The following is a 25946-nucleotide window of genomic DNA, read 5'->3' on the forward strand; positions in this document are numbered from 1 at the left end:
AAGGTGCAATGTCTCCCCTCCAGACCCTCCCCATAATAGTCCTTCTCATTCTGAAGAGAACCAACAGAATGGCAAGAATTGCCTTCCTCCACATTTACTGACAATCTTCCTCATTCAGCTGGCAGCACAGAAATCCAACATGCTCTGCAGTGTTTTAGAAATGTGTAGAGTACAGCTGTAGACCCAGCACAAATTCATTTCTAAATGAACTGATATGAAAAGAGACCGAAAACAAATTACACTTAAAGATAGAAAACTATCATACCCAAGGATCCCAATCTGGCTTATTTTGTTCCAGTCTGTGTATCTTACATACATGTACATATTTAAACCATGCTCCAAATGAATATAAAACATTTTGCAAATCTGCTTAAGTAATATTATTTGGCAGGGAATAATTTTTTTGCCACAAATGGATGTTATCACAATCCTGTACAAGAGGACAATTGTCATACAACCATGATCATACATATATCGCTAATCTCCTGTGGAGCCACTCCAATGTGAAAACTAGACACTGACTTGTTGCAAAATGTATTAGGCAATGAGAATTGATGTGCGGATAAGATAAAGCTATATATACAGAGCTCTATTTTCTGCAGTGAGCATTTCATTTCCACGTTCCTGATAGCAACAACGACCTGACAGAAGTCATGGGAATATATACCTTTTTATACCTGAGTCTATTTCTCTCATTGACCTTCAGTCTCCCACTCTTCAGAGGTGGAAGGAAAAATCAAAACAAACTACTACTTATTTCCCTTGATGGCTTTCGCTGGGATTATGATCAAGATGTTGCAACTCCAAATTTTCAAAAGTTAGTCAAAGAAGGTGTAAAGGCAAAATACGTTACCCCTCCGTTTATTACAATAACGTCACCGTCTCATTTTACTTTGCTAACTGGTAAGTGCTTTTGAATGAAGTTCACTTTGTTGATAGCCTGGATAATTAGATTGCAACAAAATCAAACTAATTGAACAAAAGTTAAATTGAATGGTTTCTAGGAAAAGCACCAACCATTGAAATTAATGTGAATCTATAGATGACTGCATATTTTGCAATACCTTTTAATTAGCTCTGGTTTAAAAGATACTTCTAGCAATTTTTGTTTAAATACATATATATTATTCTTATTCAAATGCAAACAAATGGACTGATTGGCCGAAAGATTTCTGTAGAAAATTGATAAGTTTATGATTAAACACAAAGTGGAAGAGACAATCGTGATGTAAATACTGAAATCCAACAGTTATTATGCTCTGATTGCCACAGTAGTATTAAGTCTTGACTTGTAAATCAATCATCATTGGAGAATATATAAATATACATCTGTTTTTTCTGAAGGAAGTTATATGTCTTGACTTGTAAATCAATCTTCATTAGAGAATAAATAAATATACATCTGTTTTTTCTGAAGGAAGGTATATAGAGTCTCACGGAGTAATCCATAACATGTGGTTCAATACCACCACTGGACTGAAAAAGCCATATTACCAGGCACAAGGTGTTACTGAATACTGGGACAATGGAAGTCTTCCCATCTGGATCACAGCCCAGCGCCAGGTAAAGCATAAACATTGTGGTATTGCAGCTATATGCTTGTGAATGGAAGCGGTACACGTAATAGCAAATTTTCTGTAGGCCTAGCGACCAGTTCCTTCAGTCTTCATTATAAAACTCCATTCCAGTGGCAATTTCAGTGATCCCCTTAAAAGCAGTTGGCTTGGCTGACAGGATCTTCAGAACAGTGACTGTGGCACGTGTGGCATGTGCTGGGGGAGGAGCTGCCAATAAATTGCACAAAGGGTGTTTTGCAAAGCATCCAGACTAGTTTCTTCCACATTTCCTCAGTGCCTGTACAATACTTCTGGCAGCAATAATGGGCATCACTTATCTTGTGAAGAAAATGCATACATGCCATTCTTCCATGTTGGTACCTTTGGATTCAAGTTGTGCATTACACAATGAGTATTATGCAATTCATTTCAGAAAATAAGAAAACAGAGCAGAAAGAGACCATACCACCCTTATTTGATCCACTTTCCTCCTCATCCCCATAATCCCTCGATTCCCCTGGTATGCAAAAATCTACTGTTCAATCTGGAATATATTCAACAACGGAATATCAACAACTGTCCAAAACAGAATTTCTAAGATTTACAACTCTTCATTTCCCACATTTCTCCAAATGAGAAACCCTTGATCCTAAATATTTCAATGGCTTTATTTTTATGAAGTTATGCAGACAGCACAGAAATAGATTGCATTTGTATTTTAAAAAATACACTGGCCATGCATGTGAAGAATTCCTTTAAAATCCTGTTACATATGTAGACAGTAAAACGGCTCTTTAATATTCTGGAGCAGCACAGGAATGCCTCAGGAACTGAATTTCCAAAATGCATACCTTCATAACCTAGCACTGATGGGTTTAATTATGTACATATCAATCAAATGTCTATAATCTTCTAGTTGGGCAAAATCCATCTGAAAAGTTCTACAAAGACCAATTTTTTAAAAATCTGAAATACTTAAGGATGAAAATATCATTTTCACATGGAGAGTGGACGTGCTTTTTTAAAAAATCTTCTTGGCAAACCTGCTTTTGAATTGAATGCCTACGGATCAGCAGTTGCCATGAAGAATTGACCTAGGCATATTCAGAATACGCTGCCCAGCTCCCGGCTCTCTGGCCAGAACTTCAATTGACTTTTTTTTAGAAGAATGTATCCAAGGCTAATCAGACTCAGGTCTGATTTCTGCCTGAATATTTAACAGGTGACTTTGGGGCAATTCTGTCTTTTAAAATTAAAGTTTATGCAAATATGTTTAAGAACTTTATTAGATCCAACAAAAACTTGCAAACTAAGCTTGACACCACACTAGGGTTACATTACTAGTGGTGTCAAACCAAGATGTACCTTCCCAAGGAGATGAGCTATCACTTTTCTCCCTGGAGTCAGATCAAATCCCTAACTATACTCAACCAGTCTGGTAGATGAACATGTCAGAAAGAGTATCTATGCACAGGTATATAAAGAGACCATTAACAAAGCATTTCATGCTAATTGTATTTCCGAAGGGTTTAAAGACTGGTTCTATTCATTTCCCTGGCACCAAACCTACCTACGAGGGAGAGGATATTTTCCTGAAAATTGTGGAACCTCCAAGGTACAACTATAAGAATGAAACAGCATGGAGAGAAAACATCGACATAGTAATGAAATGGTTCACTTTGGAGGATCTCGATTTTGTCACACTCTACATTGGTGAACCGGACAGCACAGGACACAGATACGGACCTGAATCAGAAATGAGAAAAACTGTGGTGAAAAAACTGGACAGCACACTAGGTTATTTATTACAAAGCATTGAGAAGTACAACTTGAAATCCAGACTCAATGTAATTATCACTGCCGACCACGGAATGACTACTGTACTGAAGGAGCCAAATGTGACTGAAATCGTGCTATCAAGGTTCCCCAATTTTTCATTCAAAGACATTGCTTTTGATTTAGTTGATTATGGACCCGTTGGCCTGCTTTTACCCAAACAGGGAAAGACGGAAAAAGTATACCAGGCTCTGAAAGGTGCCCATCCACATCTAAATGTGTTTAAGAAAGAAGAGTTACCAAAAAGATTTCGATATTCCAACAATGAAAGAATCCTCCCCATTATCGTTTTTGGCGATCTTGGTTATGTTGTTCATGGGGTAAGTACTTGGTTTAAAGTGATTAATTGGAACAGGGAAAACTAGTTATCAGATTTGTTATCTGAATTTGAAGGCTATCAACTGTGAGACTGCAAAAGAGAATAACATTCATGCCCTTCTCTATCCTAACGTTTGTGTTTGTTAATTAACAAAACATTAAATCAAGTTAGTTATTACATTAATCCTAGAGGTGAAATATATCAAGAAAATGAGAAAAAAGGAACAGGGTTCCACCATTAGATATGATCACGGCTGGTTGATGCTTGTCTCAACATTTCTTCTCTGCCAATTCCTCATAAACCTTTAATTCCTGAATTCTCCATAGGTTGATCAATCTGTACTTTAAATATATCTAAAGATCATCAGATTTAGGAGCACAGAAATCCAGTGATTCATTATCTTCTGAGAGAAGAAACTTCTAGAAGATCCAAATATTTAAATGACTGACTCCTTATTCTGTAACAGGATCAAAATTTCCACTTTCCAGTGTGTGTTTCTCCTTGAACTTCCCTCCCTTAAATCTCATGTTCTCTGTCTTCCCCTTTCCACGTCTGTCTCTAGATTGTTGGCATCTGCTTCTTAGTTGTTCAACTTGATCCATATATGTTAAATATTTATACACACACCAAACCAATACTGCAAAGTGGGCAACCAAGTCTTTAAAAGACAAAACAGGGTTACTTAAATCTCATTAATATCGATTACAAACAAATGCCTGGGGAAATGGTAATACTTTTAAAACCAATTTCTCCACTAAACCTGTGCTGATTCCATTTAAACATCATGCAATTAATATGGGACATAAATCAAAGTCTCAAATGGAACTCCTGTAGATTGACCCAAACAAGAACAGTAAGACTGCTGAAGGGCAAATGATGTAAAGGCAATCAATATTAAGCATGCATTGAGTGTAAAGAATTAAGAGAACTAAACTACACACATCACACAAAATGCTGGAGGAACTCAGCAAGCCAGGCAGCATCTATGGAAAAGAGTACAGTCAATGTTTCAGGCCAAGATGTTTTCAGGACATTTACATGTAAAAAGTAAATGTAAACAGAGTAGATTATGCAAATAAAAAGCATACATACCAAATTTATATGACAGAGGAGAGGTTTACTCAAAAACAATACTTTCCCTTTTAAATTCTAGCAGGCTAAAGCCAATGAAATTCATTTAAATTAGATTGGGCAGATTCATAACAAAGAGGAGTAACCCAATTAACAATCGTTCAGGCATTCTCTGCAAGCAATACTGTAGATGTTTCTTCATAGAATGCTCTTCCAGGTTGTCAGGGCAAATCAAATAACATTCAGAATCATATTGTCAGGGAATTCAGTACAACACTCAAACACAGACACTCAATCATCTTTCACTTCCATGGCCATGTGAGAATTGTCTCTAAGTGCAGCGATCCTGAATTATAGTCCATAATGCTCCCTTTTAAGATAGCTGCAGGCTTCAAGCGAAGGTTTCCTGATAAGGTAAAATGATGTAACAATCCAAGCATTTGCGAGACTGAATAAAAGAAGCTTTTCACAACAAGCCCTGCAGCTGGGGGAGGGTGGTTAGCAATTAGCTTAGCTGGTTATGTTTAAAGAATACCTGGTTTTTCACACCTGCTTTTATCTTACTGACATTTTCTATTCCTTTATACTACATTCAGCAGTCGCACATTATCATTAACCCTCTAAATTCCCTCACATGGGTCTTCCTTAATCATCCCAAGTCTTAATTTGTATCGATGAACTATTTTTTAACATTTAATTATTATCCTACTTTAACAAGATTGGACTTTGGCAGTGGATCAGGACAATAACGATGAGTCAAAGAGCAGGGACACGAACTGTGCAAATATTATTTAGGTGTTTTCGTATTTGCACAATTTGCTGCCTTTTGCACATTGGCTGAACACCCAAGTTGGTGTGATCTTTCATTGTTTCGATTATGGTTATTATTCTATTATGGATTTATTGAGTATGCCCACAAGAAAATAAATCTCAGGGTTGTATGTGGTGACATATATGTACATTGATAATAAATTTACTTTGAACTTTGAATTTTGAATTGCCAGGTGGATTTTCACAGCACTGGGGATTAGTTCAGAAGGAGGAGTGAAAAGAAATGTAATGGTAATTGGAAATGGTGTTGCCAGGGAGACAAATGCTGCTCTCTAGGGCAATGCACGGAAGCCCCAAAGTCTGTGCTGTTTCCCTTGTGTCAGGGTTCACTTACGCTTTCTCAAGGCTAGAAAAAAATAGTCCAGTTGTAGTGACCCACTAAAGAAACCAATGACATAAAAGCAACAAAGTAGAAGTTTCAGGTGAAGAGATTATAACAAAACAGATGAGTTAGTTGCACATGTAGGAAGAAATGGGTGCAACATCCATCTGAGGGACATGGTTGCCAAATTATGAGTTATACAAAATGGAAAGGATTAATGAGTTCACTCTAATATTAAAGAAGGGAATGAAGAAATTAGAAAAAATCACAGTTCAGAAAATTAAGAAATAGAATCAAATTAGTTAGAATCAAGGAACGGCAGGGCCTGAGAACATTGGCGGGAGAATTGTTAGGTATCCCAATGTGTAGCACAATAAATGAGAGGTGCATGTAGCCAGAGTATATCATAGTCATGGAGAACCTTAATCTAAAATAAATTGCCATAGCAAAGGAACAGTCCTAGTGTAGAGGATGATTCCATGGAGAGTAGAATAGATAGCTTTCTAGATCAGTACGTTGAATATTTAGTTTTGTGTAACTATTAAAGAGTAATTAATAGGTGTGAATTAAATTAGGGAACAATGATAATAATATGATGGAATTTCATATAAAGATTGGAAAATTTCTGTGGTGTATTTTTTATATTAGTTTGGTTTCTTTCTCAGCAGCTCCCACCAGAACAACTCCACACTTTCATCTACACATTGCTTTAATCCAGCTGATGTCTCCTTCTCTGAAGTGAATGATTAACTAAACCTTTGGGTTACATCTATTAGATAAACAAAGACTTGGGTATCTAATTTTGTTGATTACATAAACTAATGGGATCCAACCATAATATTCAATGTTCTGGATAACTTCTTTGTCATAACTCAGCACATTGATCGATTTTAACATCCTTACATAAAGTGTTGGACGAACAATTCAAGTTGCTTCAAGAGATAATATTGTACCAAAGGTGGCTCATTACACTTTGCACAAACATGGCATGTTATCTGTAGGGCAATTTTCCTTTAATAGCACAGAGTAAGGTATCATCTGAATTTGCCATCTGACAATGCCACGATGGAGCTGGTCCAGTGAAGGGAATACCAAGAAAGGAAACAAACTTTCTAGGCCAAGATAGCTTTCTAGGCTTTTCTTTAAAAGCACTCATGTTGGAGGTACCAATGGTCCCATTTATCAAACATGGAAGCGTACTGCACAGTACAGACCTTTCACCCCCACAGTGTGTGACAACCTTTGTATCTACTCTGCTCTGTCTAATTCTTTCCTTCAACATAGTCCTCCAATTTTCTAACACCTGTCTGCCTAACAGTCTCTTAGATGTCCCTAAACAGACAGACGTATTTTATTGATCCTGAGGGAAATTGGGTTTCATTACAGTCGCACCAAGAATAGTGTAGAAATATAGCAATATAAAACCATAAATAATTATAATAAGTAAATTATGCCGAGTGGAAATAAGCCCAGGACCAGCCTATTGGCTCAGGGTGTCTGACACTCCTAGGGAGGAGTTGTAAAGTTTGATGGCCACAGGTAGGAATGACTTCCTATGACACTCAGTGTTGCATCTTGGTGGAATGAGTCTCTGGCTGAACGTACTCCTGTGCCTAACCAGTACATTATGGATTGGATGGGAGACATTGTCCAAGATGGCATGCAACTTGGACAGCATCCTCTTTTCAGACACCACCGTCAGAGAGTCCAGTTCCACCCCCACAACATCACTGGCCTTACGAATGAGTTTGTTGATTCTGTTGGTGTCTGCTACCCTCAGCCTGCTGCCCCAGCACACAACAGCAAACATGATAGCACTGGCCACCACAGACTCATAGAACATCCTCAGCATCGTCCAGCAGATGTTAAAGGACCTCTGTCTCCTCAGGAAGTAGAGACGGCTCTGACCCTTCTTGTAGACAGCCTCAGTGTTCTTTGACCAGTCCAGTTTATTGTCAATTCGTATCCCCAGGTATTTGTAATCCTCCACCATGTCCATACTGACCTCTTGGATGGAAACAGGGGTCACTGGTGCCTTAGCCCTCCTCAGGTCCACCACCAGCTCCTTAGTCTTTTTCACATTAAGCATCTGCCTCTCCTACCACTGCCAGAAATGTGTACCATACACTTGCCTTTTCTGTGTGAATAACCTGCCTCTTGTCGGGTAATGTAATGGGTGACAGATGACACATTTTTCATAATGGAAACTGTTCTACATAATTCATAAGCACAGTCATTGAGCTGCTGTGTTCACTAAGAGACAGCATCTGATGTAATGACCTCAGTGTAAGGCAACTGCTTTTGGTTTATTTGTAATGGAAGTAAAGGGCTGTGGCTTTCATTAAGCACATAAAAGGACTTTCGCATGTTTTATTGATAAAATCCTCAATTACATTACTCTGCAATCTGACATCCCCCTTCTACTTTCCTCCAGTCACCATAACATTATGTCTTCTTGTATTAGCCTTTGCTGCCCTGGGAAAATGGTGCTGGTTGTTCACTCTACTTCTGCCTCTTTATCATCTTTACACTTTATACACCTCTCATCTTTCTTTGCTCCTAAGAGAAAAGCACTAGCTCACTCAACGTTCCCTCATAAGACATGCTCTCCAGTCCAGGTAGCATCCTGGTAAATCTCCTCTGCACCTTCTCTAAAGCTTCCACATACTTCCTATAAATGATGTGACAAGAACTGAACGCACTTTCTTTTATACACTTTAATGTAAAAAAATCTTTCAGGATCTAATTGACCGTCAGACAACAACCAGTGCAGTGGCTGAAGGGAAAAAACAACAACTGCTGTCAATCTGAAACTTAAACTGCCTGAATCTGTAGGGAGAGAAAGAATTCATGTCAATGACCCATTATCAGACCTGGAAACAGGGAAAGGGGTGAAGACGGAGTAAATGAGTAACTTCAAGTGCAACTCCCCAGATATACACAAAGCTTTTGCTGAACTTCCGAGAAATATGATTCAGATTCTGCCGCATGGATGATTGATTTGAACTTGCCACCCATTGTTCAGTCAGAAAAGGTTTGCTGGTTGGAGTAAATTACTTCCTCTGTTCATGGTGAAACAAAATGGAAGGTCCAGATAAATGCCCCTTTCCTCTGTGGTTCCTGTAGCACCGCCCTTCACTTGGATAAGGACGTTTGCTTCTGCTCATTGTCCAGTTAACTAAAAGATGGTATCAGAGTCTGTTGGCGTTAGATCAGCTCAGGAAAAATCAGTGCTTTCAGAGCTCAAGACAAACAGATGGAAATAGAATGAACAACTTCGCTTCTTACTAATCTTTTGATGTATGAATGATTTGATAGCTGGTTGTACAAATCCCAGCAGGCCCATACCAAAATAATCATGTAATAACTCTAATTTTTTAATTAATTGAAGCAAGTTCCATCTAATTACATGTCAGTCTGCATTAGATCCCAAGTCCAAGTACTGTATAAATTTATGCAAAATTGGTAAACAGTCAAGCAATTTTCGTAGTAAGGCACACAGGAGAAATTTAACCCTCACAAGCTTGGGTTATGTCCTATTTTGTAAATTCCCACATCCACACCAAATAAAAACTTCAAGTGTTGTACCCACACTCCAACTAACGCCAGTGCAGTTTTGGATAAGAGTGTACCTGTATAGGGGCAATTTTTGATATAAACATCCACACATGACTTTATTGCAGATAAAGCTGACAGGAACTGCGTGTATGTAAGATATAACTATTTTGTAGATATTCTGCAAATGATGAAAAGCAATGGGCAGATGTTGCATTACTCTTTACTCTACAGTCATAGCTGCATGGGAACAGGCTGATTGCATATACGATTACAACTGCATTGTTGATTAGTGAATTCAAAATATATTTATATACAAAAAGTAGAAGGTTGATAATATCTTATTTTGTGCATCAGTTCTATCCAAAGATATTCCATTTGTTTTTTGCACTAACTAAGTGGGAAAAAAAACACATGATAAATTGTCCTTTGGGGCCATTGTAAATCAGAACTAACAGGCAGGCTGAAAGGAAATGAAGAGTACACTGAAATAGTGGGAGGAAGCATTTGATGCATGAAGATCAGGAAAGACTGGTCTCACTAGGTGGACTGTTCCTGTAAACTCCACATAATTCCATGCATAATCACAGACAAGTTAACTGCATGCACAATATTTTATGTTGAATAGAATTAGACATCATGGTGAAAAGAGTTTAGAATCCAAATGAATCTTCTATAATTCCATATTTTGTTTATGTCAATTGTTTTCACCATCAAATCAAATAAAATGGAAATGGTTTGTAGTGTTAAACATGTTGTCAAAATGTATATGATCAGAAAAAGACCTTACTTAAAGATACCTGTTTTCAAACAAGCAGAACCAAGGACACGTTGCATACAACCACAAATCTTGCTACCTTTAAATTATCTCCCCTTCATAACATTGTGTTAATCAGTCCAGGATCAATCTTGGAAGTCACTGTTTGGCTTTGCATTAATGGTCTGGTTCCAATATGGCTCTATGTATATATTTATATTATTTTTTACACATATAAAAATAATATAAATATCTGCACTGGACTTTGATGCAAGTGGTCCTGGGTTTGAATCCAGCCCGCTTTCTCTCTGTGCTGAGTTGAGCATTGAGCTAGCAACTCAGCCTCGTAAAACCAGACAAATGCTAATGAAATGGCAAAGTTGCTGCCCGATGCTCCATGAAGCATGGAGAGGAACAACAATACTCTTTCACCCATTATGCCACTGGCATTTAGGGCAGCAATGAAGTTCCTCTATCACTGGCGGTGTTGAGGACTTCCTTCATCATGTCAGTAGCTTTCTCTAGGTTTTCACTACTGTCCGTCATGCAAGTTTTGGGTGGAGGCTCAGGAATACCATCATATTCAGATGTAGAAGGATTCTTCATCGCTCCTTCCGTAACAATTTTGCCTTACCTGTCACCGTTATTAGCTCTGAACTCAACCCCTGAACATAGAAGATCAGTGGACTACCCTTCAGTTGGCCTCTACCCTTTGACTTGTTTGTCATGGGTGACTCTACCAAAGAGCCAAAGTATAAAGCCCTGACTCCACCCAATTTAACTCTCTGGATCATTGACGTACGCAAGCCTCTAAACCATGACAAGGTTGTAGTACTATTAGAGGACATAATAAATACACTAAAAAAGTCATTCTTCTGCACATTTTAACTTAGTTTGAAATTTTCAATATTTAATTTTTTTAAATAATCTATTATTTTCATATCAAATTTGTGTTATGTGGTGAATGATGTGACCTCATTTTCTTTGTATTGATACAATTCCTTTATGTGCCACTAAATTTCTCTCCATTTATATTCTAATTGTAAAAGTAAGAATGTCCTCCTTTGAGAGATGTATAGGGCTCCAAAGGCAAAGGTAAGCAATATTAATGTTATAATTGCCATTCATACAACTGGTGTGTAACATCTTTTCGATGTTCTCCATTACATTCTACATGGGCACCTTCCCATCATACATTAGAGAATCAAAGTCCAGTTTAACAAAGGCGAACATGGATTTGACAACAACGATATGGACATGAAGATGATTTTCCGTGCATTTGGCCCTGATTTCAAGAAAAATTATTTGGCCGAGCCATTTGAAAGTGTAAACATTTATCCGTTAATGTGCAAACTTCTGAACATCCATCCTGAGCCAAACAATGGATCACTGACATACACTCAAGAGATGTTGAACTATCAGCCAATAAACAGTGACGGTAAGGAAGAATTCTGAAAGATGAAGCTCAGACACATTAATGATTATGTTACAGAGCGTTAGAATAATGGGTGAAAACATTAAGAATAAATTTTAAATGCTCATTTGCTTCATGATACTTTTCTGTATATTTTGCATTTTGTAAAAATATATCTAATCTTTAAGGGCAGTCATATTTTTTCTCCTGAAAATGAAGTCAGCTCTGTCTATTCACAAGATGTCATAGATATTTTTTTTTTAAATCAAAGTCAACCTCTGTCCTGCTGTTACCAAAACCTTGCATGCCCTTCTGCATGAAACGATGAACTCTTGGTCTCCCAGTCTACTGCATGATCCTTATCTGCCTGCACTAAACTTTTTCTGTATTGGTTTCCTTTTTGATACCTTGATGTAACCAAGGTAAAGAATGATCCGTCTGGATGGCATGCATAAAGCTTTTCACTGAATCTCAGTACATGTGACAATAATAAACCGATTTCAATTCCAGAGTATTATTTGATAATACATCTGGTGATTTCTACAAATTCAGACTGCAACTTTTAATACTCTCACCAAAATCATTTTAAACATCAACAGGCCTGCTGGGAAAAAAAAACTCAGCAAATCTAGCAACACTCACAACAGAGCAAAAGTGTCAATATTTTGGGTAAATGAACAATTCATCAGATTTGTACCTGCAACGTCAACAGCTGTGTGACCTACCAAGTATTTATCAACTGCCCCTAAACTAGCTTCAGGTTTCCAGCATCTGCACTTCCTTGCCGCACTCATTTTAAAGATTGTTTTCAAATGCCAAATCCCCATGGATACTCAGTCACAGAAGCAATTAATTAATTAATTAATTAATTACTTTATAGATACAGCATGAAACAGGACCTTCATTATTCAATTCTGATTGACCACTTACCTTACTTAATATCTAATCAATTCAAAAATCAAACTACTAATCCTTTCTCTTTTTTCTCTAGTGATTACAATTCTTTAAACTTGTTACAGTACCAGAGAAGTACTTATTATGGCACCATAAGCACAAACGACAGCTGCATACGTGAAGCATTTGGACCAATTCCACAATGTCACATCTGCAAAGATTTCTACTAAGTTTCAAAGAATTCAGCAAACTCCTTCACTCTGTCCATAAAAAAACAGGATTTGCTGGTGGCCAACCATTTTAATTACAATCCCCAGTTCTGTTCTGATATGTTGGACCATGACCTACTATCAGGTTGGAGGAGAAACACCTCATATTCCCTCTAGCTAACCTCCAACCTGATGGCAGGAACATTGATTTCTACAACTTCCAGTAATTTTTACCCCTCCTCCTTCTCTCTTCTTCAATTTGACCCCCCCCCCCTTACCTCTTCTCCACAGCTACCTATCAACTCCCCCTGGTGCTCCTCGTCTCCTATCAGTATCCTTCTTCTCCAGCCCTTTACCTTTTCCATCTACCTCCTGTTTCCCACTTCAATGCCACTTTCCCCACCCACATGGCATCTCCCATCACCTTCTAGCTTGTACTCTTTTCCTTCCACTCTCCTCCTTACTTTTGCCTCTTCCCCTTCCATTCTAGTCTTGATGAAGGATCTCAGTCTGAAACATTGACTGTTAATTAACTTCCATTGATACTGCTTGACCTGCTGAGACACTCCAGCATTCTGTATGTTATTCTACTAAATTGGTGAGATTCTACTGCAGCTACCAATCATGTGCTGTTAACAGAAATAATTATTAAGTGTGTAGACACTTCCCACAGAAATGCCATTGTATTGTATTAGAAGTAATTTCTTGTGAAAATCAGGAAGGATCTCCCACCCAAAATGTTGACTCCATTCCTCTTCCCACAGATGTGGTTTGACCTGCTGAGTATCCTCAACATTTTCTATTTTTCATTTCAGTTTCAGTTTCTTTTACCTTAACACTTATGAATTCTTGCTCACACCATAATACCTCTGGTCTTCTTTCACTGAAAATGCTAAATGTGTTCCCAAATTATCTTGAAGGATTATGCACGTTCAAGTCCTTTGCTTCCTTTTAATATCCTGTCTTCTCTTTTCAGTCACAGAGAATTCATCAATGTATCCGGTGGTTATAGGGTTGGCAGCTGTTGGTGGCTTTCTTGTTCTGACTGCTCTCATTGTCACTATTATTTTCCTTATAAAGCGGCGAGGATAGATGGTAAGTACCTCAATGTCCCTTGAAAAATGCTTGAATTTAGCTGGCATTTTTAAATAAGGGCAAATGGCTTTCTCACTCCTTCCTCAACCTCATATATGACTGTTCCAGAGCATCTCTTCCCTGCTGCCCCAACAGCACTTGCCTTTTCCCACTACTACGTTGGTCATTCAGATCTCGATTTCGCAAGTGTGCTGGAGGGAATCACTACTGCCCAGTACACCATGACTTTTGTTTCAGGTGTGAGGTATCAATGTACAAATGCCTTTCTCTGTGATCAACCACAGAATGCACTGGCACACCAGGGCAGTTGTGAATTTCATTATTATTTGCCTGCACTGGAACAAAGCTCTGATGCTTTCTCTTTATCTGGCATTCTGTTATTGTTTTACCTCGTTCTACCTCAGTGCACTGTGTTTCGATCAGAACTGCATCAACTTTATGCAAGACAAGCTTTTCACAGTATCGCAAAGTTTAAAGGTCATTTATTATCAAAGTACATATACTGTAAAGAACCCAGAGATTCATCTCCTTACAGGCAGCCACAAAACAAAGAAACCCAACAGAACTCATTAAAAAAAGACAGTCAAACAAAACAGAATAAAAGCAAATCATGTGAACAATATAACTAAGTAACCTTCAGAACTGAAGTTGACAGAAATGCGTGCACAGCCACAAAGCCAGGCACAGCCAGTCCAGGAACCTATTAGCTGCAGGCTCCAGCCTCAGTTCAGCGCAGAGACGAGTAAACCTCATGAGCAGTGAGCTGAATACCGACTCGTCCTTCTCCCTCAGCCCCAACACCCTGACCTTTCCAATCTGTCCCAGCACTTAATGGACCAAACGGCGAGTCGTTCCTCATTCTCAGACCCTCACTGTCCTGGTACATGTAATATTAGTAAGCCAATTCCATTTCTGGCATGGTAGCTCTGACAGCACTGAACCACTCCAGAATGGCAGGGCTCACTACTAGTGCTGTACCTCCTATAATGGGTTATCCGTCTTGGAATGAAAAAGAAAAGGATGAGGGAAACCTAAAACAGTTCATTGCATTGTTGTCAACGATCATCGATGATAGTAACAAAATCTACAACATGTCCATGAGGTTGAAGCAGGATCTTAATCAGAAAAAGGGATACATAATTGGTAAATAGTGTTACAGAAATCTCCTTTCCTCTTTTCCAGAATACAAGATGAAGATCAGAATCACATCCAAAATATTACTCTGGTCATTTAGCTCTCAGCTATGCTAATATGGATGCCCTGGTTATGCTACCAGCCTGTTCTCTTCAATATGATAAAGTTTTAACCTATTTATTTCAGTGTGAACTAAATCTGGAATTTAATTTTAATCTATTTTCATATTTTTTCCATAAACGTATCAACGAATGGATATAAACAAAGTAATTTGAATAGAATAGTTGTGTTTGCCACTTTGAGATCAAATCACTTACCTGCGATTAATTGTGCAATTGAAGTAATTGGTTTAACAACAAATAAAAATAGGTTTTCAGCTTGTAGTTTGATCAGCCAAAATCAACTTTTGATGCTCCCCCCCGCCAGTTGAGAAATTAGCACAGACCAAAAAATTCCTTTTTTCATCTTTCTTCATCATGGCGCCAGTTCGAAAACTGAAAGATAGTGGTAGCCAATACCTTCTGTATTAAAGAAATGACATTTCCTTTAGAAAGTCTTCATTGTTCCAGTCTTAACCCCAGTGTTGACTTTTGACATCATCTGGTTACCGAGACACGTGGAACATTCATCTCTTAACACTCTCTGGCTGTGGTGAGCTTACCATAAATTAAATTTAGAATAATAATTCCCGTATTTTGAGTTTAATTAGATGATTTAAAAAAAAATACAAATTTAGACGTAATCTCATTGTTAGTCATCGGTTATTCACTTCCATGAAAACAAACCTCACACTGTCAGTACTCAATCTCTATACAGATTGTTTTCAAATTACTGCACATAGTTTAATTGCATCTCTTACTAAATGTTTCTTACACATGTCAATGTGATATCACAATGTAGCAACTTAAAATAAAGACTTGGTCAGAAAAAAAGTGTTTTGAACAGATCGAGTTATTTGTGCTGAGAAATATTTAGCTTCTCTCTGTCTGTCAAAGTCCAAAATGGAATAAATCTTCTAGATAAGTTTAAAAACACAATAATTGGGGAAAGGTGATATTTTGAGTGAAAAACTAGGATTTGCAGTCACTTGAAATAAAATATCAAGGATTTTGTACTTGCTCAGATAAGAAAGTCACTTATTCCCAAGCCCAGGTTTACCTTGTTTTTAAAACCAAACCCCACGTAAAAATCATTAAAATTATTTGTTCAAATCTCAGAAATCCCAAAATGAAACAATCCCTCAGTGTTGATCTTCAAAATAAAGGTGGCACTGATAATATTACATGTACACACATTGAATTTAGAACTGAGTCATAAAATCAGTTATTTTAAATTATGAAAGGATGTTGATATCCTCATCCAGAAAAGCATATGCAATTTGTACTTAATAGGAAAAAGGATGACCACAAATGACCGTTCAGTTTTAAAATTGCTACAGGAAAATATAGGTTTGTAGTAAATAAAAGCAATTGAAAAATCTGAATTTTAAAACCCTACAAAATGAAATGAACAAATAGCAAGGTGATTTTGTAAAAATGTTGTGACAGCGTTTTAAATGAGACATCCATTTTGCCTTTAGTAAAAATACCACTTCGTTCACTGAATTTGCAATGCAGCAATAGAAGGACAAATGAAAAACATAAGCAAAAGCATTCCAGACCTAAATTATGAGCAGTTTTCTTTGTTCACCTGCTGGAATCATGGAAACATCATTTACTGCCTATACTTTACCTCCTCAAGAAAATGGTGGTAAGTGGTCTAGCTGGAATGTTGCTGTGGGTATGACTGAAGTATTCTTAACTTTTTAGCTTGGAAGTTCTAGATTTCCAACCCTGTGTCACAGAAATAACCATCTTTTCACATTAAGGTGACCTTTGCAGATAGTATTCTTCCATCTGCTGCCCTTATTATCTAGGTGGTATAAGCTATTGACTCAGTTGATCTTAGCAAAATTATTTTGTATTAGATTCTACTTTGGCAGTGGAAGGCCTAATGCTGATAGGTGGAGAGGCAATCAAGGAGGCTGCTTTATCCTGTTTCAGTACTTCTGGTACCAAAAGCAAATGACAAGCAAACCACCCTGAAAAAATGTTGAGTCTTACAGAACATACGCACCCTCTGACCTTATCAGTTTTGGGGGTATTTCACTTAAGTTTTTAGCCATCTGTTATTCCTCAGGATGCTGATGGTGGAAGACTCTCTATCAATAATGTATGAAAGTGGGCACTGCCTGGTATTTGCATGGTAAGAATGTTACTTTCTAGTTCTCAGCCAAACCTAAACATGTTCAGCACCAATTGGCCCAAAGGATCTATTACTGGATGTGGTGAACTATGTGCCTGTCTGGACACGCCCCCTGCTGACTGCTCCTGTGGCTCCTCTCACAGGCCCCTGTATAAAGGCGATCTGAGGCCTGACGCTCGGCCTCAGTCTCCAGGACATAGTATGATGGACACTCACTCCTGGTTCCTTCTTCCAGTCAATAACAGCCGATATCTCGCCTTACGTCTCAGAGTGAGTTATTGATGGTGCATCACTGGAGTAGCAGCAATGGGCGTGACATAACATCCACACTCCCAACTTAAATTCCATTCAAAACAATTAGAAGCAGGATATTACCCAGATGGCCTTGTACGTCTCAGCTGATCAAGTTCCAGCTTTTTTTTTGCAATTTTCTTTTATGAGGGATTACTACAGCTAGTGGAAGAGTCCTCCTACAGCAGCCACATCAATTTCTGAATGAGTTGATAACAAACTTCCTGGCAGTGTCGTGATCAAACACCCTCCCTAACAGAATTCAGCTGGTCTTCATGCTTCTGCCCAAATTGTAATGGGGTCCAGACTAGCCCCTAAGTGAGTACTGCTGAGCAGGAAGAGCTAACGGCACTAGCAATCTGCATTATGCAAGCTCCACCTCTGAATTAATTCCAACAGATGAGAACTGTTAAGAAATTAAGAAATGTAGATTTAAGGATTAGATCTAAATTCAAATTGCATGTCTTTCATTACTGATACTTTGTCAATATCTACAAATTGTGGATTGCAATGGAGTCAGATATCTACCAAAATTTTCTAAGTTAAAATTTAGCACTGTAGAAATAAATCACTGCAACTAAACAGCAAAATGGTCACACGTTATCTTGATTGAGCATCAGCACTTTGTTTAAACAACAAATGAATCAAAATTAGCCATGCATGCTTAGGAAGTCTCCAGTTACATCACTGGGAAATAATCAAAGACAAACATTTATACACTAACTATAAAGTTGTAAAACTATTTACTAGTACTTAAATTTGAAGTTACTTGCAAGTAACATTGTTTTGCCTTGACATTTGTAGCCCTAAGTGAAGAAATCTTCAAAGAGTTGCAGCCTAAAGAGAATAAAGTTTGAGTTGTTCTTCCATATCTGCTTCTGACATGTCACCAAAAACTTCCTTCTGTTCCTTCATTAAGTTGAAGATGGCAGCCAGTTGTTCTCGCTGAATCCTATAACAGAAAGTAGGGTGCATAAAGTGAGCAGATTTGTTAAAAAATTACACTAAATAAGTCTACACAACCCAACTTCATGAACTATTTGAAGAGCTAAGTCAACTTGTAAAAAGAGGTGCAGTTCCTACTTCATGTAGTTAGATGACTGTGGTGGATACCCAGCACAAGAAACAAGTTTCTGGAAAACCAAAGTCCTGTGTGATGTTTGTTAATGATTTAACTAAAGACTTTTGGACACTATCTACATATAATAATCTTTACACAAAATAAAAAGTCTGCTGACAGTTGTTAAGTGAACTGCACTGCAGCATCTGTAGCTAGAAAAAGATGGTACTTATGTTAAACACTGGTTCATACGGTTGAACACCCCATGGCAGAGGTTGGACAATTTTTAAAAACTAATTCAAGTCCCACAGTGAATTCCTCTACTTTAGTTAAATCAGTTCTGCAGGTTTGTGTTGTCATTTTTTTTTGTTGAAATGGGACTTTGCAGTATGCCGACGTTATGGTCAGAGAATAAATTCAAAATATCTGCATTTCTCTTTAAGACTCAGACCACATCTAAAAGCACTTTAGAAAAACACTTCTGCAAGCAGAGTAACATGGGGAAAGCAACAGCCAATTTGTACACTGCGAGGGATTCCACAATCTCACAGCTTGTAATTTCTGTGAGGTTGCCCTGGATAACATTCTCACCCACAAGCAGGAGCTAGAAGGAATTGATCCAGTATTTGGCTTTGTAAGACCATACTATGCAAATCAGGTTTCAATCAGGCACCATCTTAATTCTGCCTGATGCAGTGGCCATGGGACGACTGGAGAAACCAGACTAACGGATTGGTATTAATTAAATATTATGATATGGAATTATCGCTCAATTTGTGTATCCAACAAGATGCTGCTTTCAAGTCAAGCATTTACAAATGGCAGCTTTTAAGTACAATCTTAGAGTTCAAGCCATAGTTTAACAATATGAAAGATTAAATGGCTGCTGTGTCTCACCAAAGGGGGAGGGGTGGGGTGGAAATCTGTCATGCAAAAATATTCAGCTCTTCTTACTCATTGTAATCTAACATTAAAGCCCATATAAACCATTAAGGCATTGTGAATTTTGTCCAAAGTCCAATTAGCTTCCTTTCCAAATGAAGATGCAAATTTGTACATTTGTAAAAATTTATGCGTTTTACCCAATACTGGATTTAATATTATTAGAAGCAATTCAGGTTTGCCTCAGTAGAAGCAACTCACTGTTTAGATCCGATTTATCTTGGGGATAATGATTAAAGAGTTGCGGTGAGGTGGAGCACAGCAAGGTGAAAAGAGAACAAAGGATATGGGATGGACTCCCCAACATAAAACGGGCAAAACTTAGATTTAATGATTTTTAATAACTGAATCCACAATGTGAAGACTTTAATCCTTGCCAAATGATTGCTGTGAATGTTTTCCGCAGAAAGGAAAAGAGCCTCAACCTGCCTTCACCAGGTATAATTTTAGACATATAGTCCACAGGATTAGCTTCAATTTTGTCTTCTTCTGCAAGATTATTTTTATTTTTAAAATAGAGTGCAGTCCGCAAAAATTCAATGAACCAATGCATTCATGACTTCAGAATATTACCAGTGCAAGAACCCAGTCATATGCAGTACCTAGCAAAACCATTCCACAGAACGTTTCACTCAACTTGTGCTTGATGTTTACTCTGACACGTGGCACTATGACACAGAACATATTACAATGATGCTATTACTACGTGATCTTGTCAGATACTGTCCCCTTTTAAAAGAAGACTTGAAGCAACACCATGCAACACACATATACAAAATGCTGGAGAAGCTCAGCAGGCCAGGCAGCATTTTTGGAAAATAGTAAACAATGTTTCTGGCCAAGACCCTTCACCAGGACTGGAGTAAAAAAGATGAGAAGTCAGAGTAAGAAGCTGGGGAGAGGGGAGGAAGAAATACAAGGCAGAGGGTGATAAGTGAAACCAGGAGTGGGGGTGTAAAGAGCTGGTAAGTTGATTGGTGCGCAAGATAAAGAGCTGGAGAAGGGGAAATCAGATAGAAGATGAAAGAAAAAGGGGGTGGAGCACCAGAGGGAGGTGATGAGTAGGTAAGCAGATATGGTGAGAGAGGGAAATGGGAATGGGAGGGCGGGGGGGGGGGGGTGGCTGTCATTACTGGGAATTCGAGAAATCAATATCCACATTATGCTATCAGGTTGGAGGCTATCCAGTTGGATTATAAGGTGTCACTCCTGCACCCGAGTGTGGCCTCATTGCGACAATAGGGGAGGCCATGGACTGACATATTGGAATGGGAATGGAAAGAATTAAAATGGGTGGCCACTGGGAGATCCTGCTTTCTCTGGTGGAGCATTGGTGCTCGGTGAAGCAATCTTGGATGCACCATCAATAACTCTCTCAGAGACGTGAAAACGAGATATCGGCTTTTATTGACTGGAGGAAGGAACAAGCAGTGGTTGAGCACCATACTACATCCTGGAGACTGAGAGGCCGGGCTCAGGCCTCCATCGCCTTTATACTGGGGTCTGTGGGAGGAGCCACAGGAGCAGTCAGCAGGGGGCGTGTCCAGACAGGTATATGTAGTTCACCACAGTCTCCCAATCTAAGTTGGGTCTCACTGATGTATGAAGCCACACAGGGAGCACTGGATGCAGTAGATGACCCCAGTAGAATCACAGGTGAAATGTCACCTCACCTGGAAGGGGCCCTGTATGTGGGGGAGGAGGTGTAGCACTTGTTCCGCTTATAAAGATATTAGGATACCACTTTGCCAAGCACCTATACTCTGACTGGCAGAGAAAGCAAAATCTCCCAGTGGCCAACCACTTTCATTCCCATTTCGACATGTCAGCCCATGGCCTCCTCTACTGCCGTGATGAGGCCAAACTCCGGTTGGAGCAGCGACTCCTTACATGCTGTCTGGGTAGCTTCCAACCTGATGGTATGAACATCGATTTCTTAAACTTATGGTAATGACCCCCCCTTCACCCTTCCCCTCTCTCACTTCATCTCCTTGCCCACCCATCATGGCCCTCTGGTGCTCCTGCCCCTTCCCTTTCTTCCATGGTCTTCTATCCTCTACGATCAGATTTCCCCTTCTCCAGAGATAAAGATCTTTCTCACCAATCGACTTCCCAGGTCTTTACTTCATCCCCTCCTTCCTTCCCGGTTTCTCTTATCACCTACCATCTTGTGTTTATTCTTCCCTCTCCCCACCTTCTTACTCCGACTTCTCATCTTTTTTCTCCAGTTCTGATGAAAGGTTGCTGCCAAAAATGCCCACTGCTTGCCCTTTTCCATAGACGCTGTCTGGCATGACGAGTTCCTGCGGCATTTTGTGTGTGTTGCTTGGATTTCCAAACATCTGCAGATCTTCTCCAGTTTGTGATTGAAGCAACACCACCTTCAGTTACTTGGTAGTGAAATGCATGTCTTTATTAGCAAGGGGCATCATTCTATATTCTGAGAAAAAAAATTAAACAAACACATTACAATGGTAACCTTTGGAGACTTTATTAAACATCAGAAGTACCGACATGTAATAGAATAAACAAACATTGCTGTTTCAGAATTACAAATGCAAGTCTCTGAACTAGAACATTCAAACTAGTTATGTACTTCAACCCTGTAATAAATTTTCCGTTTAGAGGCTTAACCAAATTGTTGCATTGGTGAGCAAAATAAAATGGGTGTCTTGCATTAGTTACAAAGATACAAGGCTTACTGTGAATAAACTTAACATTGTTTGTTAATCTGCATTAGTTTATAACACAAAGCTGTGATTTATAAATGACAATAATGTAAATGCTTTCTATTATATTAGATTCTATTGCAACATCTATTACAGAATCTTTAACAGCATCTCCCTACTGAAGATAAGCTTCATGGTTTTTTTTTTTGGCTTGATGTCTCGTAAAATTCAAGCCTCCAACCACTCAGATAATTCACGTTTAAGACTCCCAAATCGGTTCTATTCTTCTGCTCTGTAAAAGAAAAAGAAATTCATTTGTGGGCAAGTTAAATATATTTTAATATAATAAAATGCTCTAACAGAAAGGCTTACAGCAAGGAGTTTATTTTTCAGCACCCTATACCCAAAGACCATTGTGCAAAAACAGGTCTATTTCATCCACTTTCTGTTCTACATCATAAATCTTAAATAAACATCAATTCCTTAAGCACCTGGTTCCAGATACATCAGCCACTTTCTGGGGCCCAATGCAATGCAAGGGTTTTGTGCATGTTTGGACAGCAAACCTTGCCACTGTCAATTCAAAATTTTCATTTCTTTCCCAACATAGTTAGTGTTTTAGGTTTTAGTTTTTGGACTCAAACTGGATTTAAATATGGTCCTGACCATGATGCAGAGAGCAGACGATCTAGCTCATCAAGAGTAAAGTCAACTAATGCCCTACAATTTCACAGCAAAGAGCAAAACCTGTCAGATTGAATGCTGCACTTACAAACAGATTGGCTGAAATTTTACACAAATGCAGTTGTACAGAGACATCAAACATTCCAAAATAACTCTGGGCCCAGTTTATCAACTAGAAAAGCACAAACTGGACATTGAAAAGCAAAACTGAAAATCTGAATTCAAAACAACGCTGGAAGTACCCAGGATAGGTAGTAGGTGGAGAAAGGAAACTTGTTTCAAGTCAATGTTGTTTCAGAACAGATCCGAGAAAATCATCCTCAAAACTTAACTATTCTTCACAGATGCTCCCCATCAAGGATGCCAAGCATTCATTTGTATTACAATTCAGATACTGCCAAGTTAATAAAATGCAGTAACTGCATATGTGTGAACACAAATTGCATGAAACACTCAGGTCTGAATATTCCTGCATGCACTTTACAAAGCAACAATTCTTATATTTTCTTATGCAACTTCAAAAACAAAATAATCAGGCAATGGAAACTTTACATAAGATTGTGTTATTTTATGAAGAAAGGGATTTTGAACAGTGCAATGCTTGCTTTATATAACGTGGAACCTGGAATTTTAGGTTAGGTTTGGTTTTCACTCAGACTAGGTCAGGGGTCGGCAACCCACGGCTCCAGAGCCGCATACTACTCTTTCATCTCTGTGCTGCGGCTCCCCGTGGTTTGTTAGTTTTTGAAATGTAATTCGAAATTTGAAGATTATGGTGATCTTGTACAATCTAAATAGAACGTTGTGACGACCCCATTTCCTGGCACATCCGAACCGGCTCACAATTAGCCACCATTCCGGCTAAGGGAGATAGCCTACGGGGGTTTGTGAGTACGTGTCTTTTGGAGCATCCGCGCCCACGGGGGGCGGGTTGAGGGAGGCTTTAAAGCAAGGCTGTTTAGTTCGAATAAAGTTATCTTTGACTGCAGTGTCGTTATTTTAGCGCTGCGTGTAGCACACCGCCACGTGTTTTTTATCGCTATTAATATACGTCACCACTGCCAATCCCTGACACCCGCCAGTGCACGATTTCTTTTAATTTTTTGATCGAAGGTAGGCTAACCATGGAGTAACCTTCAACCCAACGTCTTTTTTTCAGAGTTCAAAATGTTTTTGTTGCATGCAGAAATGTAATTTCATTTTCTCTGCAGGAGTTCATCAATTTCATAAATGCAACACATTATAGTTTGTTTATACATAGCATAAAGGCAAAAAAAACCATTGTATGCAGTGTTATTTCATTTTAAATGTCAAACAGGTTTTGTGGCTCCCAGTGTTTTCTTTTCTGTGGGAAATGGGTCCATATGGCTCTTTCAGTGGTAAAGGTTGCCGACCCCTGGACTAGGTGAACTGTGCATCCAAACCTAGATCAAAGGCTTGGTACTATAGCAAGCATGCAAGAAAACAATAGAATCTTTGAGTTTTTCCCCAAACTACTGTTCCAACAGCAGTTCTGTTTGGAAGTTCCTCAGTAGTTTAATACTCCGATTGAAATAATTGTACTTTGGGTTTGAAACTTCATTCGTCATGTGTAGGGAAAAGAACATTGCTCCTGGAATACAGGCTGCAATTCAGTTCACAAAACATGTGCTTTACAAAATGTTCAAGCATTTCACTAACTTGTCCCAAGACAATGCATGATGCAAACTCAACTATAGTATCTTCACCATAGAAAGCTGACTGACAAAAGTTCATGTATGCGATGCTTGCACCAATGTTTGCTAGATAGAGATTTTTGGAAAAACTGGCCTGGCTTTTGAGAGTCCAATGATGAAAGCTACCGGATCTGCTTCTTGACAGGAAGATTTAAGAGTAAATTTAGGTAGAGAGGAAAGCAATAGGCAAATTATACTTGCTACAACCAGTTTTCATGGAGCTATGAGGTCTGCCAAGTATCTACAAGTCCTTAACCTAATAAACGTCACATCTGAGCACTGAAGCTCTGAAAAAGCCCAACCTTGCCAAGTGTCCCAAGTGGTGAAGGCTCTGGAGGTGAAAAAGATTTAGATTCTATGCCAGTCAATGAAGAATTCCCAAGTATAGTTCAGTAAATGTTTTAAAAACAAACTAACCACGAGGATCATTTTCCAATATTTTAGCACAAAATGGGTTGGTCTCAGATGAATGCATGCAACTATTTAGCTTGTCTTAAACCTAAGCTTTTGTATTATTAACATGTTAAACACCTTATAAAATTGTATTGACCAAAATGAGGAAGTCAAAAGATCAGAAACTAACTTCAAAAGTTTAGTACTCACAACAATTTGCTCCAGAATTAAATGCTGCCACCTCTCTACTTGGGAGGTTACAGAAAGGAGAAAGGAGACTGGATAAATTGGAACCTCATGACTTAAAGTGTGAGAAGCATCTCAACCGAAAAACTCTCTGGTCCTATCAATGTGCTGACGTTCATTACGGAGGGTTAGACAAAGTGGTCATTTAGCCAACACCAGCTATATGGTCACATCACCACGAGCTACAAATGAAAACTCATTATCTGTATCTGAACTTTAATCTACAACCAGCAGACTGGAGAATAGGAAATATCCCAATCTCACTCCAGCGGTAGGTGTTATACTCAATTTGCATTTCACTTAACTCAACCTGACACCCGAAAGTCATGACATTAAACTAAGAATACCTTACAAACCCAAAAAAAAGCCTGAACTTAGCTTACCAAAGGCTGCAATTGTGCACATTACACATCTGGTGTAAGTGTTAAGATTGACCCTTATGTATGCTCTAGTTTGCATTGGCAGAAGCTGCAGATATTGATAAGGCATCAGGCTCATTTGAAAGGGATTCACTCCAAATTTAAAAGCATCATGGTCCATATTGTTTGTGCCAAAAATACTGATAGCCTTAGATTAAGGTGCAAGTCAAAGATGAAGGACAAATATATTACATTTCCAAGTCACCTTAGAGATGCCCAAGCATCCAAACGAAGGAAAAATTATAAGACTAGAAAAGGAACTGTAACTATGTAAAGCTGTGATATGATTA

At 38.5% G+C, this 25946-nt stretch overlaps 2 protein-coding genes across 3 annotated transcripts in view; one reads left to right on the forward strand and one right to left on the reverse strand.

The window, feature by feature from the left end:
- Positions 1-653: 653 nt before the first annotated feature.
- Positions 654-11842, forward strand: LOC132380312 (ectonucleotide pyrophosphatase/phosphodiesterase family member 7-like). The gene is made up of 4 exons (XM_059949067.1): positions 654-903; positions 1418-1563; positions 3083-3712; positions 11448-11842. The coding sequence occupies exons 1-4, from the start codon at positions 654-656 to the stop codon at positions 11700-11702; spliced, it is 1281 nt and encodes a 426-aa protein (XP_059805050.1). The 3' UTR covers positions 11703-11842.
- A 10163-nt stretch (positions 11843-22005) lies between these two features.
- The window catches only part of LOC132380083 (matrix-remodeling-associated protein 7-like), a 117561-nt gene continuing 113620 nt past the window's right edge, over positions 22006-25946 (reverse strand). For both annotated transcript variants that reach the window (XM_059948629.1, XM_059948630.1), the window contains one exon: positions 22006-22491. Coding sequence is in view for 1 of the 2 variants with exons in the window: in XM_059948630.1 (XP_059804613.1) it covers positions 22479-22491 (13 nt within the window). In the remaining variant the exon portion in view is untranslated. The remainder of the gene's footprint in view (positions 22492-25946) is intronic.

The sequence above is a fragment of the Hypanus sabinus genome, chromosome 23 (genome assembly GCF_030144855.1).
Source record: "Hypanus sabinus isolate sHypSab1 chromosome 23, sHypSab1.hap1, whole genome shotgun sequence".
Taxonomy (NCBI): domain Eukaryota; kingdom Metazoa; phylum Chordata; class Chondrichthyes; order Myliobatiformes; family Dasyatidae; genus Hypanus; species Hypanus sabinus.